General features: G+C 38.5%; 1 protein-coding gene and 1 pseudogene across 6 annotated transcripts in view; both read right to left on the bottom strand.

The window, feature by feature from the left end:
• The window catches only part of OXR1 (oxidation resistance 1), a 453716-nt gene that overhangs the window by 121429 nt on the left and 312565 nt on the right, over window positions 1-19722 (bottom strand). The window contains exon 1 of one of the 6 annotated variants that reach the window (XM_019823030.3): window positions 1195-1228. The exons of the other annotated variants lie outside the window; for them this stretch is intronic. Within the exon in view, the coding sequence (XP_019678589.2) occupies window positions 1195-1213 (19 nt within the window). The 5' untranslated portion in view covers window positions 1214-1228. Of the gene's footprint in view, window positions 1-1194; window positions 1229-19722 lie in introns of those variants that run through there. 6 annotated transcript variants of the gene reach the window in all.
• LOC102902243 lies at window positions 7714-8689 on the bottom strand (annotated as a pseudogene).

Here is a 19722-nt window from a genome sequence, read left to right as displayed (position 1 = left end):
ATATCATGATTACCATCCCAAAATCTGTGTGCTGAACTGGAAAAATGAAATTAGATTGTTTCTAATTAAAAACATTTCTGTTTCTGTAATGAGAATTGTATACATAAATTGCCCTATAATGTGAAATAATTACTTTTGAAATTACTCAAAAAAAAAAAAGATCCTCAACCTTTTAGCTGTGCATTATGCTCATGAACTTATTACTAATTTGAAAGAGATAATATCCTCAACATCATTAAGCCTCATGACTAAGTGGTAATATTACACATTCTGATGTTGTCACATAGTTGCTGTGATTGAGGAAAAACTAACCTAGTAATGGTAATTACTTCTTTAGAAAGGCAAAATTATAAATAAATAATAATGCAGAGCAATTTCATTTTTAAAAGTCAATAATGAATTCCATCAGCTGCATGCCATTAAAAATCAAAGAGGTTACTTACATGCATCAGATCTTTTTATAGCTTTATTCCTTCCATTTAAAAGTACAGGCCGATCCATCAATAATAATGTTATTTTGACTTGTTTGACCAAAACTTAATAAAAAAATACAAAAACCTCCTATTTCTCTCCTCATTTCTCTGGAGCCCAGAGAACTTAAAGGAATAAAATGCTGAAGGAAAACAAATGCATTTAAGCCAAGTGTTAAGCAGATGGTGAGGAGAGCCTAATGAAATGTATTACCAATTTTTGAAACCCAGAGCAGTGGTGATAAAATATAAGCATGTGACTTGATCACTGTTATTACCTGAGCTGTGCACAATTTTTCAGTTAGGGGCAAGGTAAGACAATATGGAAACCTTATTGACAAATGACCTCCAGTGAATGCATGAAAAGAAGTCACTGATGACTTGTTATAAGTGGCCATTGTACATGAAAACAAACTCTAAATCACGATGTCTGAATCTATGTCTGGGAGCAACTCCTGATAGAATTGTAGTTAGCAGCAGTACCTATAGTAAATCAGGGACAAATAATGTACATGCACCAAAAGTCTTTTTTAGATTCTATATTCAGATTTAGTATTTCAGCATAGTTTACCCTCTCTGGACCTCCCCTACCAAACATTCCCTTTTTAGAGGCAGTAACCAAGATTTCTATATAGCTTATCTGGATTTTGAAAATACAACACAAAGCCAGCCTTATCTGACTTTCCAAAATGACTTCTTTAAAGCTGAGAGCACTTACACATACCTTTGCGAGGGCAGAACATTTCTGAGGTCCTCCCTTCAAATCTACTCAGCCAGCAATATGCTGCTTTCAGGAAGAGAGGACAGGGATTGTGGTTCTGGTGCTGCCCTGGGTAATATAACACTTCCTGTCTGGGAGAGTGCCCTCTCCTCCCACCCGGTGGCTGACCCCTGGTGGCAGTGTGGGAGATTCAGAAGTTTCCGTTTCTGCACACAGGAAACTGTACCCACCTTGTGACTGTGGACTTGCTCTTGGCTCATTGAATATTTTGGAAACAGTGCCAGCATGCTCCGCATAATATGTTACTAAGTTGACCCTACAAGTCTACCATGAAATGACATAAAATAACTCTGTATCTAACTTCTGTACAGTTTCTTATCATAAGGTAAATCAATGGCATGACCACCTTTAACAAATCTCTATTATTTAGTCTTAATAGCACTGACAGGCAGTACATTTGATAAGCTGGGTACTGACCTAGCTGGTGTTTTGTACCTTTACAGGTATTTAAATGCTGTGAGCTCACTGTTCAAACTTAAGTTTCATTTTTCCCTTAGAACCTCCAACTGCATCATGATACAGTATACCTTATATTGATATTATGCTATTATTGTTATTTCTTTCTGTGTTTTTTTTTCCCAGTTAGTACAGGAGAGAGTCCACCACAACATCCATCATGGTGCTGAACACTTAGTAATTGAATGAATGGATAGAAGTCATAATAATTCTCTCCTTGTGCCCTCTTAATCCACATTCCCTGTTAGCTCTATGGAAGCAAATGGCAGCCTCAAGAGCCTGACTTTCTCTGACTCCATGCGAATGTCTTTTAACTTCAAAATCCTGGAGAAGATTTTGGTGGATGCTTTTTTTTTTTTTAATTCTCTCCTGTCATCATATTTCTTATGAGATCCTTCAATGCAGCTCACTGAGATATACACATATAATTCTGTATTTTATTTGGGGGTAGGAATCAGGATCATAGAATGCAAAAAATATCAACTCAGATCCTTGCAAGTCCAAAGATTACTGGATGCCAAGACAGTGGGCTTCAGGGGCAGTTTAAAAGATATAAAGGTCAGTAAAAACTGTGTGCAGAGTTAGGATACTGTAACGAACTAACAATGGTTATAAAGGAAGCAGAGTTCATGTTACTACCAGTTTATAAAAATGACACTCTATATCACAGCAAAGATACTAAGATTTTGTATGCAATACAGAATCTATAGCCTTTGCCAAGTTCTGACAGCTCCATAATAAACTACTCATTGCCTAGTAAAGCAAACCAATGCTTTTTAGAGGGAAATGTTATAAACTGGCACTATGATTCATTTTCAAATAAAGATTTATGATGTCACATCTTTTCTATGGAACTACGTTTGTATCCACTACAAACTCTTCATTTGGCACCTTTAAGAGTTCCAGTAGTGTGGCACCTGGGTGGCTCAGTCAGTTAAGCTTCTGACTTCAGCTCAGGTCACGGTCTCATGGTTGTTCTGTTCCTGAGTTCGAGCCCCTAATTACAGTGCAACCCCTGCTTCAGATCCTCTGTCTTCCTCTCTCTGGCCCTCCCCACCTACACAGGCCCGTGTGCGCGCTCTCTCTCTCAAAAATAAATAAACATTAAAAGAGAAAAGAGTTCCTGCAGTATTCTCTATGAATGCTATTCAATAAGACAACATATGGAAAACTTCTAGTAAAGTTCCTGACATTCTGCTATAACTAGGTCCTTAATAGATATTAATTTCCATTCTTTCCCTTAATGACATGGCTGGCTTAAAGTAATGCTAATGGCCACAGTGCCTTACATATGTTTAATGCTCTATCATTTACAAAGTGCTTCAGCTAATATTCTCCTGTTATATACACAACCACACTGGGAGATGCTGCTTATCCTCAAAAGTTTTGCCAAGTTAGCTACGTACAGAAAATGACAGACTGTTTCCTCGCAGCTTTAAGTGGTGAGCAAAAAGGGAGGGCAGAAGTGTTCTGAAGATGTGCTGATGTTCATCTTCAAATAATTTAGCATAGCTGCAGACTCCCAGGAAACAAGAACAGTACATAAAAATAAGGAATTGGTTCTTTTTTTAAACCAGACTTCTTGTTAAAAGAACACACACACACACACACACACACACACACACACCCTGAACAAAATATACACACATGGTTTTCAACATCTGCAGAAGATGCAAAAGAGGGTTTTGACATTTCTATATCTCATACAGATGGTAATGCTATCTATATTTGCATTGTGTTTGAATATGAACAAGAAAGCTACAAAAACACACACATAGCCATATCAAACACACTTGTGAACTGGTATGTGACAGGTGCCTATATAAGCAAATATCTACATCTATATATGTGCCATATCTACACAAGATACAGATTTCCCAATGTTTTGTCATTTGCTCTTTCTTATTTGCTTTCATTAGGAATCTGATAGGAGCTAGACGTGACTCACTCATCAGTTAAGTGTAGTTGTTTCAGGGTTTTGCAAGACCAACTCAATATTTTAATTGTGTTCAGACCTGTCCATTAGGCGTCTGATGTACATAGTTTCCTATTAGTACTGGTTCTTAGGCACTGCTTTCTCTTAACTGTCCATCACCTTTGGGATCTAGGTTGCTAAGAGCTCTTCTTTAAAAATACAGTAAAACCTTGACTTGTGAGTAACTTGTTCTGTGAGTGTTCCACAAGAAGAGCAAACATTTCTAATAAATTTTAACTTATGACGCTGAATGTCACATGATCACAACTGAGCCAATGGTTCTCTCTCTCTCTCTCTTTCTCTCTGTCTTGCTGAGGGATTGTGGGTGATTGTCTCCCATGCTCAGATGCTCTGTCTCAGGCTGTGGTGTTTGGCAGAAATCAGTGATTTTTCAGAACGTTGGAAGGTGCCCACAACTGGCACTATTGTGTTTTTGTCACTTCAAAGCACCTATGGACAGTCCTTTGCTTTTCCAGACAACAGTAAGCTTAGGAATGCTCTGCTTCATTCTAGGTCATTGGATAGGTTCCTTCTTAAAGTTGTACAAAAAAAAAAAAGAAAGAAAGAAAGAAAGAAAGAAAGAAAGAAAGAAAGAAAGAAAGAAAGAAATATTCCATTGAGTCAATAGACAGCAGTGATTCCATTAGTGACAGTGCAAGTTGTCCTACACAATAACCCTCCTCTTTCTTGTCTGCTTCACACTAGCCATGAAGGTTTTCAAAGGTAAGTGCAGGTTAATTTATTTTTCTTTATATTTTGTATTTTCTTTATTATTGTGTATTACAGTATTGTAACCATTTTTATATGAATATTTTGGGGTTGTAGAATGAATCATCTGAGTTTCCACTATTTCTTATGGGGAAATTCGCTTTGATAAGTAAGTGCTTTGGATTATAAGCATGTTTCCAGAACAAGTTATGTTCAGAAACCAAGGTTTTAATCTATTTTTATGGGGCACCTGAGTGGATCAGTTGGTTAAGCATCCAACTCTTGATTTCAGCTCAGGTCATGATCTCATGGTTCATCATGTTCATGGGATTGAGACCCACATTGCTCTCTCTCTCTTTCTAAAATAAATAATACCTATAATATAATATATATTATTTATTTTATATTAATTTTATTTATATTATATATGTAATGTTTATCTATTTATTTGAGAGAGAAGGAACACACAAGCAGGGAAGAAGGGCAGAGGGAGAGGGAGAGGGAGAGGGAGAGGGAGAGGGAGAGGGAGAGAGAGAATCCCAAGAAGGCTCTATACTGAGCGGTAGCTCAATCCGATGACCCTGGGACCATGACCTGAGCTGAAATCAAGAGTCAGATGCTCAACTGACTGAGCCACCCAGGATCCCCTATTCTAGATTATTTTTCTAGCTTAGTTTTTAATTTATTTTCCTGGTTTACATTTCTTTAATGTTTATTTATTTGGGGGGGGTGGGGCAGAGAGAGAGGGAGACATGTTCTGCCCTCTCAGCACAGAGCCCCAACGCAGGGCTCCAACTCAGAAACCTTGAGATTATGACCTGAGCCGAAGTCAGAGGCTTAACCAACTGAACCACCCAGGCGCCCCTTTCCTAGTTTACCTTTTTTTTCTTTATATTATATCTGTTATTACAGCATGTAGATTAATGAATTTATGGTAATGTGACTTATTTTTTGAAAGTATTTTTAAAATTTTATTATGGTAAGAACATTTAGCATAAGATATACCCTCTTAAAATAAATTTAAGTGTACCATACATTATTGTTGACTATGATAATGTGACTTTAAATTCCTAAGTGTGTTGGTTTATTTTTATGATATGGATAAATCTGCTTGATTACATCATCAGAGTTTGTTCAAATTGAGCTTTTTTTTTTGAAGTTGGTAGAGAAAAGACCCTTGGCTAAAGGAAGATCTATGATAAAAACTCTTTCCAAGACTTGGGTAATTTTGGAGTTGTGTGATCTTTCTATTTATAGATGTTAATTGTTGGCAGGTAGGATTATAAAAGTACTTTTGCTAATATCACATTACAATGCCAAGGATACAATCTTAACCTGAGATGTGAATTTTACTGGTAGTGCGCACCCTTTTCAAAATGCACTCTGCAGAAGACCAGTAAGAGCACTTCCCCTCTCAGGTGAAGTACTGAATGGGAAAAAACGGGGTCACGATGCTGAATGATGAATGGTGTCAGTTCTCAACTAAGATTCTCAAGGGGATAGATGAAGGAGAGGCGATTTTCCCTGATCCGTAGAAACCCTCTAGCTTCTCTAGGAGAAAGGTTGCTTGTCAAGTATTTAACAAATTTTTTTCTTAACGGAGGGAGTGTTTCAAAGAGATTTTGAACTGCTTATAGCAGCACTTACCGTTGGATACATAAAGGGTATTTTAAGTGTTAGGCTTCATGGAAAAGAAATGCCTCACAAAACTGCTGTAAGTTTAACATTCGTAAAAGAGCTTTTACTAAAGCAAATCGGGTAGCCTGTAAAAAAACTTAATGTGGTTTACTGAACAACTACATGTTTGAAGCAAGCCTGTGCTAAACACTGAGGTTACAGTGCGGATGCAGCCACCTGTTACACACAGCCTTTTATTTATTTTATCATTATTTTTTTTAATGTTTATTGTTGAGAGAGAAAGAGACACAGAGTGTGAGAGGGGGAGTGGCAGAGAGAGAGGGGGACACAGAATTTGAAGCAGGTTCCAGGCTCTGAGCTGTCAGCACAGAGCCCGACATGGGGCTGGAACTCACAAACCGTGACATCGTGACCTGAGCTGAAGTCTGACACCTAATCAACTGAGCCACCTCGGCACCCCTACACACAGCCTTTTAAATTCTCTTCCTTGTGCACATACTTTATGACTAAAGAAAAAATAAAGTCTCCTACAGTTCTGTGCTTTTGGGAAACATGTCACATATTAAGCAGGGAGCAAATTTTCCATTCTGTTCTTCCCTCCTGTTACAATGCTCAGCAGTCTGCACTCAGTAGTCAGCATCCCTCCCGCGTTCTCTGGGCTACATCAGCTAACGCAAGCGTTGCAGAGTGATGAACAGTTAAGGCTCTGGAGCCAGTCTGCCTGGGCTCAAATCTCTGGTTCTCTACTTTCCAGACATGAGGCCTGGGGTAAATTATCAACCTCTCTGCCTCTCAGTTTTATCATCTGTGAAACCAGGATTTTAATAGTTCCTACCTCATAGGGCTGCTATCAGGATTAAACGACTTAATACATACATGGTACGTAGAACAGTACTTGGCCTATAGTAAGTACCTAATAAATGCTAGCTTGTTAAATTATCATCATGAAGAGACAGCTATAAAAGCATGTGTAGAAATCTCACATATTGCCTGCCATGTCAAGATAAGCCATGTTCGTACAACATTTTTTATAATGCAGAAATTGATTAGGATGAACTCTTCAAAACAAAGCTCGAACAAACAAACAAGCAAAAAAGCAGAATCAAACCTGTAAATACAAAGAACAAACATGATGGCCCGAGGGGTGGGGGTGGGAGATAGGCAAAATTGGTGAAGGACAGTGGGAGCTACAGGCTTCCAGTATGGAATAAATAAGTCACAGGAATAAACAGTGCAGCACAGGGAATATAGTCAATGGTATTGCAATCGTGTTGCACAGTGACAGATGGTAGCTACACTTGTGAGCACAGCATATAGAGAGAGTTGTTGAATCACTATGTTACATACCTGAAATTGGAACATCATGTGTGACCTGTATTCAACATTAAAAAAAATATATCTTCTCTTTTGGGGCACCTGGGTGATTCATTCAGTTAAGTGTCTGACTCTTCCTTTCAGCTCAGGTCATGATCTTGCCGTTTGTGAGATCGAGCCCCGCATAGGGCTCTGTGCTGACAGCAAGGAACCTGCTTTGGATTCTCTTTCTCCCTCTCTCTGATCCTCCCCATGCTTGCTCTCTCTCTCTCTGGATCAAAACAAATAAATATACATTAAAAAAGATTTTCTCTTTAAAATTTATTTTATTTCATATTTTTTATGTTTTATTTTAATTTTTTTTTAAATTTTACTTCCATTAGAGTTAACATAGAGTGTTCTATCACTTTCAGGTATACAACTTGATACCTGTGTTGATTCAACAATTCTATACATTACTTGTGTTCATCATAAAAATTAAGTCTCAATGCCTTTCACCTATTTCACCCATCCCCCCACCATCTCCCCTCTGGTAACCACCAGTTGTTTATAGTTAAGAGTTTGTTTTTTGGTTTGTCTCTTTTTTTTTTCTTTGTTCCTTTTTTGCTTGTTTGTTTCTCTCTCTCTGTCTTTTTTCCCCCAAGGAGTTTATTTCGGCAAACCTGGGGACAGGGAGGCTCTGCATCTTCAAGAATGTGTTGGGTCCCTGGCAGTGCATTATGGCTTGTGCTGAGGACACAGGACCCAGTGGGGGAGCGGGAACTCGATCTTGGAGTCCCGGAACTGCTGGGCTGAGGGTTGGTGGCACTTGCTGGCTGCGATCTCCTCCACCTTCATGACCTGGATCCAGTGAGCCCGGCGCGGTGTGGAGCGCCCGCCCCTGTCTCAGTAGCACTGGGTGACAGCGCCTGCCGCGGTCCCGGTACTGCCGGTACAGGTTGTGGGCGCCCCTGCCGGAGTCAGAGCACAGCCAGGTGCTGAAGTTCCTCACCCTCAAGGGGGATTTCTCATTTCTCAAACACCTGTCCACAGTCCACGATCTCCCCTGAAGACTTCATCTTCAGCTGAGACACAAAGTACCAGAAGCGGGACTCGGTGACAACATGATCAGGTGCAAAGATTCGCATGTAATAGAGGGGTGGAGTGTGGCATTTGAGGGTGGGCAGGAGGCACCCCACTACCTTGTATTCTCCCAGTGTGCCCAAGGCCTTCAGGGCGCTCTCTCTGCCACCCAAGAAAAGAAGTTCTTGTTTTAGTTTCTTAAATTCCATATATGAGTGAGATCCTATGGTATGTCTTTCTCTGACTTATTTCAGTTAGCATTACACCTTCCAGATCCATCCATGTCGTTGCAAATGTCAAGGTTTCATTTTTTTTTTTATGGCTAAGTAGTATTCCATATCTTTCTCCATTCATCTATGGATGGACATTTAGGTTGCTTCCACATCTTGGCTACTGTAAATAATGTTGCAGTAAACATGGAGGTGCAAATGTCTTTTCAAATTAGTGTTTCCATAATCTAAAAAAAAGCTTTTCTGGTCTGATTTGGAAAATTAAAAATTATCATGAGAAGAGATAAAGAAAGGAAATAAAAGAAAAAATGCAGATCATCGTGATGAATGAGTTTTAAGCTTGATTTCAAGATCCTACAATAAAGTCTACAAAAGAAAATGAATGGTTACATGCGTAAGAAGCTATATAGTACATGAAGATTATTATATCCTAAAAGAATTATGTTAAAGTTAACGTCTGATTAAAATAGTTATATCAATCAATGGTGCTGTGGAGACTGCCTAATAGCATATATTTTTAACTTTTTACTTTGTAAATTATAATTATTAATTATAAAATATGAAGAGTGTGCCTTGAATATACTGTTTTCATTTCCATATGATGTTCTGCCCCATTTTGTCTTCTACCCTTACTTATTTATATTTATTTTACATGAACTTGAAAAGGGTATGCTTATCAGAAAGATTTTTCAGCAAAAGGAAGACAATCTTTAGGATTATGGACATCAAGAAGGGGAAACAACAAAGATCAAAAAGAATAAAATGAGAAAGAAAAATGATGAATTGATTAGAAACTGATGAAGAAGAAAATAAAATGGAATAGATATTTTAGAAAATAATTCAAGCTGTTTTAGTCATGTAAGTCAATCCTGGAAAGTCAGTTCTCTTGAAAAAAACAGAATGACCTTTTTTGTTGTTTGCACTTTTTTTTTAACCATACAGAGGTATGTAAATTAAAATTATATTATATTTGGTCTATGTGCCTGGACCATGTGCCTAGAAACTGATATAAAAACTGGAATTTATTATTTTATTTTATTATTATTATTTTAAACTTATTTATTTAAATTCAAGTTAGTTAACATACAGTGTAGTATTGGTTTAGGGAGTAGAACCCAGTGATTCACCACTTACATACAACACCCAGTGCTCATCCCAACAAGTGCCCTCCTTAATGCCCATCACCTATGAAGCCCATCCCCCCAACTACTTCCCCTCCAGCAACCCTCAGTTTGTTCTCTGTATTTAAGAGTCTCTTATGGTTTGCCTCCCTCTGTTTTTATCTTATTTTTCCTTCCCTTCCCCTACGTTCATCTGTTGTGTTTCTTAAATTCCACATATGAGTGAAATCATATATTTGCCTTTCTCTGACTGACTTATTTTGCTTAGCATAACACACTCTGGCTCCATCCACATTGTTGCAAATCAAGATTTCATTTTTTTGATTACCAAGTAGTATTCCATTGTACATATGTACCACGTCTCCTTTATCCATTCATAAGTTGAGATAGTGTGGCATCGAGTTACTTTACTTATTAAAACAATGTATTACACTTCCTGACAAAAGTCACTGCTTTAGTACAAAAGCAAAATACTCTCCATCACTACCTAAAGGCTAGAAAGGATCCTAGATATCAGCTTAGTTAATTTTGGAACAGTCATTTGGAACAATGAATGGGGAGGGGAGGAGGCAAAGAGAAGAGACTGGGGTCTCCAGGCTGTTCGACCAGTGATGCTAGTTCATGCAGGACAAAGGTTTTACTCCTCCTGCTGTCATCTTTCTGACACCACACTTTCAGTTCTCTGGGGTCTATCCAATTCGGGGTCAGTAATCTTCAGGGCAACATCTTTGCACTTGGGAGACTCCTTCACCTTGTCCTTGGTCCTCAATATCCCTTCTTCCCCACAAAATGCAGTCCAGTTTGTGTTCTCAGTCTAAGTACAAAATCATGAGGACAACTGAAATCGATACCCAGACTAAATTAGACCTGGCAGAGTGGATTCACTGCTCACAGAGTGGATCATAGGATCCAGACCTAAGAACTCCCTTCCTTCCTTATCCTCTTGCTAACTGAGTATAATAATACACATAGGCCTCTTGGCTGTTCCTTGAACACCAAGCATACTCCTGGCCTAAGGCCTTCACACTTGAAATTCCCCTTTTCTTAGAATGTTCTTCCAAGACATTAGCCTGACTTTGCTTCACCATTATATTAAATCCCTGTTCATATACTTCTTCACTAGAGAGGTCTTCCCTGATTACAGTACCCAAGGAAACACCCCCTTGTACACTTTTCTTTCATGACACTTACCACTGACATTATACATTTATATGCTTCTGAATAACCACCCCCACTAGAATTTAAACTCTAAGAATGTTCCTTGCTATATCCTCACATCCAAAACAGCCTCTAGAACACTGTAGGAGGCCAGTAAGTATGTGTCCAATGACCCAACCAGAAGTTGCTAGACACAGAAGTTGCTGTAGAAAACCATATTGACTGAATGAATATGTACACACCTGATGCAAGTTTCAAAAACATATTCATAATAATCCAATTTTTTGTTATTTTAAGGGTTGATTCTAACTTTCGATTTGATCAGACTTGGAGTGTCATGAATGTTTCCTTGTGTTGGTGGAGGAGATGTGGTAAGGGAAATGGAGGAAAGGATCTAGTTTGGTACCAGAAACAATGAAGAAATTCAGGTTAAAGGGGGACCTTGTAAAACCAATTGTGGAAAGGTTAATTTTGAATTATCTGTGGAATGTCCTAATGGATGTGGTTAGAAAACACTTGAATTTATAGGTCTATTGTTAATTATAATCTTCTCGGATGGAAATCTAGACTCACGCATCATTTGCTCATCTATGTAGATTAACATTGCTTAGGACAAAGGTATGCTCATTATTCTTTACATAGATTCAACCACTGTAATATTTTATCCCATTTCTTTTACATTTGTGTTTTCTTTCTCTCCATGATATGTAAATATATATATGTATACATCATATATATATATATTTATATTTATATACACACACACCATGTATATACTTGCTGAACCATTTGAGGGTTAAGTTACATGCATCATGGTCCTGTGTCCCTAAATACTTAGGTATACTTCCTATGACTATGGATGAATATGGATATTTTTTAATAACCATAGAGTTGTTTTCAACCTCAATATCACACTGACATAATACTTTTATATGACCCATTGTCAGTATTCCAATTTTGAATAATGACCCAATAATAACTCCAGACAGCATTTTTAATTCTCAAGTTTAAGGTCAATTTCTTCTGCTATGCTTAGCTTTCACAATTACACAAAAATCTAAGAACAACATCTAGTAGTTAATTTTGTTTGCATTTTCCTACCTATAAAAGAATAAGATTTGAAAGGATACTTCCTTACATTACTGAAGTCTATTTCTTGCAGCTTTTTACATTCTATGGTTCCATACTCAAAAAAAAAAAGCGGGGGGGGGAGCAGGGGAGCCACCATGTGAATAGAAAAGAGTTGCCCAAACTGACCTGTCTATAGTATTTGCTTTGATACTTTTTTAAATGAGCAATAAAGCTTCTTAATGTCCCAGACAGCATTCTTCCTATTATTAAGATCACCTAGTTTGAGTTACATTATTTGTTTTTCTCTCTTTAAGAAAGTAACTGATCAGGAAAGGATGAAGAGTAGTGGTGGAGGGGAACAAAGTCTGTTCATAAAGTATTGTTTGTGATTAAGCATGTGTTCATAAAGTATTGTTTGATACTTTAAGAAGTATCGAAGTCAGCTAGAGCTAATTCACTAGGTTGTCAGTAAAAGTTCAGAGTAGGACAACATAAACCATCAGCATTCCAAACCTAACATGAACAGAGTGGCACAATGGAGGCTTTATTTATAGGAATCCTTTTGCACCCACTTACAAAGTTGCTAAACTGGTTTCTATTTCCTTTGTGGGTGTTTTGGTAAAAGGAGAAAAGCATGTTTTGGCTTGTCACTGAGAGTTGATCTCTAATGGAAAGGGAACAGATATATCAGGATTATTTAACTTCAGAAGAGCCTTAACATGGGTAAAACCCATGCACACATGGACAAATAACTTCCTTCTCACACCATCCGTTTTTGTTTTTCTCACATCATCCATTTTTTTTTTTTCCGGATGTAAGAAATGCACCTGGATTTATCTGCAAGCCATGTCAACAGCAGAGGTTTGACAAGTCCTAGATCTTGGAGAAAAAACAAAAACAAAACCAAAACCACACCAGCAGTCCTTAGCTGCCTACAGAAACCACCACCAGCATGAGCACACATATGTTTGTCATGAGGCTACTGGAAGATTTGCTGCTAAAATACATGAACTTGAGCAAGCCTTCACAAAACAGATGCCTTAAAAACAAAGTCAAATGGGAGGGCTCCAGTATAGTGGTAGAAAGTAGGGGCTTTGAAATCAGATACATCAGAGTTTGAATTCTCTCTCTGCCGCTTACTGTGTAGTTTTGGCTGAATTATATTCAAAGCTTTCTAACCCCCAATTGCCTCACTAATTAAAAAGTAGAAATAACATCTACCTGCTAGGGCATTAAATTACGGTTAAATGAGATATTGCATGTGAAATGTCTAAATACAATGACTATCAAATGGTAGGTGCTTAAAAATAATTCCTTGAGCCCTTCAGTATGTTGACAAAAATGGATTTAATACAAAGTGGGATTGATTTAAGGCCAAAGGTATGGAAAGGAGGGACCTGAGGCTTCCTGGGGGTATTGGCACATATCAGTGAAGGGAGGAAAACACGAGACAATTAGGAGGCTCTACCTATAGTCCTGACAAAGGTACAAGAAGCTTGAACTTGGATGGCACTTGTAAGAGTGCTACGGAGCACAAGGGCAGCAGAGCCTAACTGAAGTCCTAACAACAGAAGCCGCATGCAAGCTAATGGATAAGGAGTACAAGGGGGGCAGGTGTTTTTGTCTACATGCCAGAAAGAGGAGCGCTGCCCTTGCAACCAGCAGGGAGGAAGGACGGTTTGAGTCAAAGGCAGTCATTTGAATTCCGGAGATATTTCAGGGACACACAGAATATTCAGGAGGAGGTTCCCAGCTCAAGCTGGACATGTGGTCCCTTAAGCTTGACAGAAGGGTTAGCATTCAAGTTCTACTTTGGGAGAGTCAGCTGCATAGAGGTGAGTTGATACCATAGCAGACGATATCCTCAAGAAAGAAGTGTGAAGAGAGAACAAGAATGCTGTAGACCACGTGTATTTAGGTCAGATGTAACAACACTCTTCTTTTTTTTTTTTTTTCAGCTTTAAAGGCAGAGTGCCAAAACTACTGTTTGTAAAGGGTTTTGACATGGAGTGAGGAGGGCTTTGTACTTATCTGGTTTCTGGGACATTGGTCAGCTGGCATCTTGTTGAACAACAAAAACCATTCAGAGAGGGTTTCTTCCTTTTGGGGGGGAGGGGGGAAGAATGGCAAAAACCAACACAGCTCCTGTGGGTTGATTTAGTGGCAGGTATTCTGGTATGGTAGGCAGAACAAATGACCCTAGACGTGTCCTTGTCCTAATCCCTGGAACCTGTGAACATGTTCCCTTACGCGGCAAGGAGGAATTCAGCTTGCAGATGGGATTAAGGGTTGCTAATTAGTTGGCCTTGAGATAGGAAATTATCCTGATGGGACCGAAGTAATCACAGGTGTCCTCATTAAGTAGAAAAGGGAGACTGGAGAGTCTGTGGCTGAGTGATGTGATGTGAGAAAGACTTGACTGGCCACTGCTGGCTTTGAACATGGCAGGGGGCCTCTACAAGCTAGAAAAGGCAAGAAAATGGATCCTTCCCTAGAGTCTCCAGAAAGAAAAGCAGCCCCACCTACCCACATAGCCTTATGAGAAGCGTTTTGCACTTCAGATCACCAAAGCTATAAAATTTTAAATTTGTGTTGTTTTTAGCCACTCATATTTTTGTAATTTGTTACAACTGCAACAGGAAACCAGTAGATCTGCTAAATACTTTCTATGCCATATCTGAGGCAGGACCTATTATTATCCCCATTTTATGAAAAAAATGGAGGCTTAGGGAAGTTGTATTCCGCTGTGATACCAAAGCCCATGCTCTTAACCACTATTTTCTCACCCTCCCAATTTTCCCAAAAGATCTAGAGAGGTCCCTCAAATTACCATCTTTCTTTCTTAGAAAGTTCCTTAATAGAGTTCTACTCAAAGATACTTATGTCATGACATCAGGGGACAAGAATGGATTATAATCACACATAATAAAAACAATATGAGTATTTACTTGTTAGGATGACTACTTTGTAATGGTTGCTTTCAACCAGGAAGGAAAAAGGGCCTTATCGCAAATAACTAATTTCCATTCCTCGAAGCTTAGTGTTTATGTCCTTTCAACCCAAATGAGAAGTAGGAGATAAGATTTAAGGTTTTTAGGAAGCCCTTGTTCACAACATTAAATCCTAGCTATTTCTGTCCTGGCTCCTCCCCTACAGAAGGTGGTTGGCTCAATTACAGCAGGCTATTAGGCAAGCCTAGGCTGAGTCTTGCTGGAGAAGGAAGAGCTTCTGACCCATACAAATAGACCTGAGACAGAAACCAGATTAGCAATGTCAAAAGCCAGCCACACCTCGCCCTTATGTTTTAATTCCTGTAGTTTTAATTTTGATACATAATTTTTAAAGTTTTAGTTTTCAAATGTAAAATATGACAGTTTGTGTCTTTATGAATTGTACAGTGAGCTCTTCTAAAAGCTTGCCTTCCCTAGGGAAATCTTTTCCTCACACCCTTTCAGCGTAAAGGGATGATTTTACCCTCGTGCAAATTAAAAGCCCCAGGATCTCACCTTCTTCAGCTTGTAAGATTTCCAGAAATCTATGCTGAAGAGAACATTATGTAGTGTCTGCTCTATTAGCTGATTATAATTTGATGTGCCTTTTTACCCAGAATGACATCCTGTGACCTCAAATCCTTTGTGCAAAGAGATGCATGAATCATACACGTACACGTGTACATGGGCCACACAAACATGCTCACATGCTTATGCACATACAGAAGCAGCTTAAACCATTTCTGAAACACTTCCTTCTTGGTATAATCCTCCTGCATATTACATAAACTTTTTGAGAACCACTCCGTGAGAATAAACAAGGAAAACTTATATAGCAATTATCAAAGAGTAGACATGTCTTCTACATTATTGCAAATAGCTGTACAAGCATTTCTTAATCAGCTGTGTGCTGGAAAGGCAATTGACAGTGTTAGTAAAACTCTTCCTCTTTTCTCTTTGTCCTTGGTTTAAAATCATGCAATCCAACACTTTAGTAAATAAAGCAACGGAGTTTTGTTACTGCTTCAATTTCTGCAACTATTCCCAGAAAACAAATGGATGAGTTCATAAGCATGATTTCTCATGCTGCAAGTCTTAAAAAGAACAATGCCCACAGAATTTTATAGAAAGCTAAAAGCTAATATCGAATTTGGTGGTTATCAACAATACTGTACATGACAGAAAAGGAAAAGGTGGTGGCATCTAAGCATTTTTAAAATTCATGTAAATATGCAGATTTGTCCCACTAATTACATATTTTGTGTTCCCTGTTACAAGATGGTACAAAACCGTGAGCATAGAGAATAAGTTTTATACTCTCTCCATTACTAGCAATGCCTTGTCCTCACATAGCCATATTTTCCCTATTTTTGTAGTTCTTGGCTATTAACAGCCTATTTTTTCAAATAACTTGGTAGTCCACGACTGTGGAACACAGCAAACCTTCAGGAAGACAGTGAATTCAGGAAGAAAAGCACAAAAACAGGAGTCAAATATTTGGCTCAGAAACTAATTAGTTGCAAAACCTTAGGTCTTTTAAATGAAATTTAGTAAATCCTTTCCTGTTCTACCACCTATTTTAGCAATATAATTAACCAAAATAATAAGATCAAGTATTAATCAGCACCATCTGTAATTCAGAATAATTATATTCCATTTGGAATGACCAGTGATAATGTGACCACATGGAATACCAGCTTACACAAGGGTGATTTTTAAGTCAACAAGGCAGAGCTAAGAAACATGTATTGCCAAATTTATGATTGAAAAAAATCATTAAGTCTTCCAAACACATGGTACGCATGGTTTGGTGTATGCACCACATGTGGAAAAGTGCATAAGCACAATCAAGTATCGTTTAAGGAAGAACAAAAGGAAAGTCTGTATGCAGATGTTTGGACACTCAAACCACATTGCATTTAAGATAACTATGAAACCTTAGTGGTGAATGGGATATGGATGAGGAATTACAAAGTGTTTCTGTTTGTTTGTTGGTATACTCACCTTTTTAATTATGTTATTCATAGTAAGCTCTATAATGTTAGATTTACTTATTGTGAGGGTTAGATGACAATAATGGCGGCACATTCTATACTTTATATGAGGTTTGAGTCTGAGTAAGTTCAAGGTGATATGATTTCACTGCAGCTACAGGTGCACGTCTAGGGATATCATCCAAGTCTAATATTTTCTACTTGTTGAAGAGATAGGCCTATGTTGGCATATTTGTCTTCATGACCCTTTCCTTGGGCTGATTATACGATGAGGTCCCACCTGACACTTGACTCAAGGGTTGCTCTTCCATAGGCAGACAGTCTGGGCAATCAGAACTAAGAGATAAATTCTGAAAATCAAAGACTATGTAGAGTTAGGGCCTAATTGAAGTCATAACAACAGAAGTCACATGCAAGTTAATGGATAAGGAAAGAAACTAGTCTATAAAGGAGAATGGAAAAGACTGGGAGAGAAATGTGAAAATGAGAGACCTTGGGGAAGCAGAGAAAGAGAGAGACAACCTTGACTCCTGACTTTCTAGGACCAAGTCCTGTCTCCATGAAGCTGTGGGTGTTGATGCTTGCCCAATCATTATCATCTCTATCTTTTTTTAAATATGATTGGGTCAGTTTTAATTTCTTGTGACTCAGCCTTGACTTGAAAGAACACTACTACATAAACAGTATGAAACACACTGTGGGGAAATTTATATATATATATATATATATTTTTTTTTGTTTGTTTGTTTGTTTGTTTGTTTGACCCTTACTAAAGCTCTGAAAGAATATTACTCCTAGGTGCCTAGGTGGCTCAGAGGTTAAGCGTCCAACTTCAGCTCAGGTCATGATCTAATGGTTCACAAGTCTGAGTCCCATGTCAGGCTCTGTGATGACAGCTCAGAGCCTGGAACCTGCTTGGGATTCTATGTCTCCCTCTCTCTCTGCTCCTCCCCCACTCGTGCTCTGTCTCTCTCTCAAAAATAAATTAAAAATGAAAAAAATTATTTAAAAAAATCACTCTTACTTTATAGACAATGAAAAGGAAAAAGGAAGGTTTTGTTCAACATTGTAGAACTTGTGTCCAACTGTAGGATTTTCAACTCAGGACTGTCCATCTCCATTATGCCACACAACCATCACCATTACACCCAAAGATAGTTTCTTCTCAGTAGCTGATCAGGTTCCTCCACAATCATAAATGCTTTCGTTTGCCTGGAATAACTGGAACCATGCCCAGAATTCCCATAGTGGTCATGCTTCCTTACTCAATAACGCTACGGAACCTAAGCTGATGTTAGAGGTCTTAGCCTTCACCCCAATTTTGTAAATCTGATGGTTCTGCATACAGGGATTGGGCATAATGGGTAAGTGAATCTTTCTGAAAGCAGGGCTATTTCAAAGAATCCTAGGTGAAAGAGTTCCAACTAACTTTTAAGTACACTGAGGGTAAGACCATGTTTGTGCCTGGCACATAACAGGAATTCAAATATCTAGAATGTGCTGGGTAAATTTTATGTGTTCACTTGGCTAGGTGATATGTCCAGCTGTTTAGTCAAATACCAATCACTATGCAGCTGTGAAGGCAATTTTCATGTTATTAACATTTAAATCTGTGGATGTTGAGCAAATTGAGTTAGGCTCCATTAATGTGGATAGGTCTTAACCAATTAGTTGAAGGTCGTAAAAGACAAGACTGAGATTTTCTGAAGAAGAAGGAATTAAGGCTCAAAACTGGGACACAGAAACCTTTCCAGCTTGCCTGTCCTGTCCTGTCCTGCAGAATTAAGACCAAAGACTGCAACATCAATTCTAACCTGAATTTCCAGCCTGCCAGCTTGCCCAACAGATTTCTGGTGTGCCAGCTCTCACACTGCATGAACCATTTTTTTTAAATAAATATCAATGGAGACAGAGAGAAAGAGAGAGAAAGATTATATATATTTTATGCATTATATGTTTTATATGTACACATATATAAAACATAACACATATAAATAATACACTATTATTTTATATTATGTTACTATTATGTTAATCAATATATTAATATCGTAACATACATTTCCCGTGGTTCTGTTTCTCTGGAAGACCCTAACTAATATTTAAGGTTTGCTGAGCTTGTTGGAGTGGACACACTGGATTCAGGAGAGGCTAAAGAGGAAAATATAATTTCAAATTTGTAGCCAGTCCTTTGTAAAGGTGAGGGTGGAGTACCTGAGTAGACGGCACTGTCCTAAGCAGAATATCTTAGTGAGTTATTCAGTACAAACCTAGGGCCAGAGCCTAGGCTGGGATGGGGGGGGTGAAGAGCTCAACAGCTGTTCGACCTTCCCAGTTCCCAGACGTGTTAGAGAGTTGGAAGCCAGATGAGGGTTATTAGAACAGGCTGCAGAAGAAAAGCAAAGGGCCCAGCAATGTGTCAAGAGGACTGAGTCTGAAAAAGAAATCCCCTGTGGTGAGGAATTGTGGGTAATTCCCTAGGAACAGTGGTGACTGATACTGAATCTGATACTGAATACTGTTTCCTTTTTTTTGCAGAAATCACTTTCACCATGTCTTCTCTTCCACCCTCCTACATCCAATAAAGTGTCACTCTTAATGTCGTTTTAGTTGTGCTTTGAGGGGCCAAAGGAAGAACGTGGGGTCTCCAGTTTGAAGCAAAGTGGGCCAGTGAGCAAGGTTGTGCACCCGGCAAGTCCAGTGAAGAGGGATGAGCAATGATTAGAAGTGATAATGGCAGAGAAGCAAGTTGCA

This window comes from Felis catus, chromosome F2 (assembly GCF_018350175.1).
Source record: "Felis catus isolate Fca126 chromosome F2, F.catus_Fca126_mat1.0, whole genome shotgun sequence".
In the NCBI taxonomy this organism is placed as follows: Eukaryota; Metazoa; Chordata; class Mammalia; order Carnivora; family Felidae; genus Felis; species Felis catus.
This window is presented reverse-complemented; position numbering and strand designations above follow the sequence as displayed.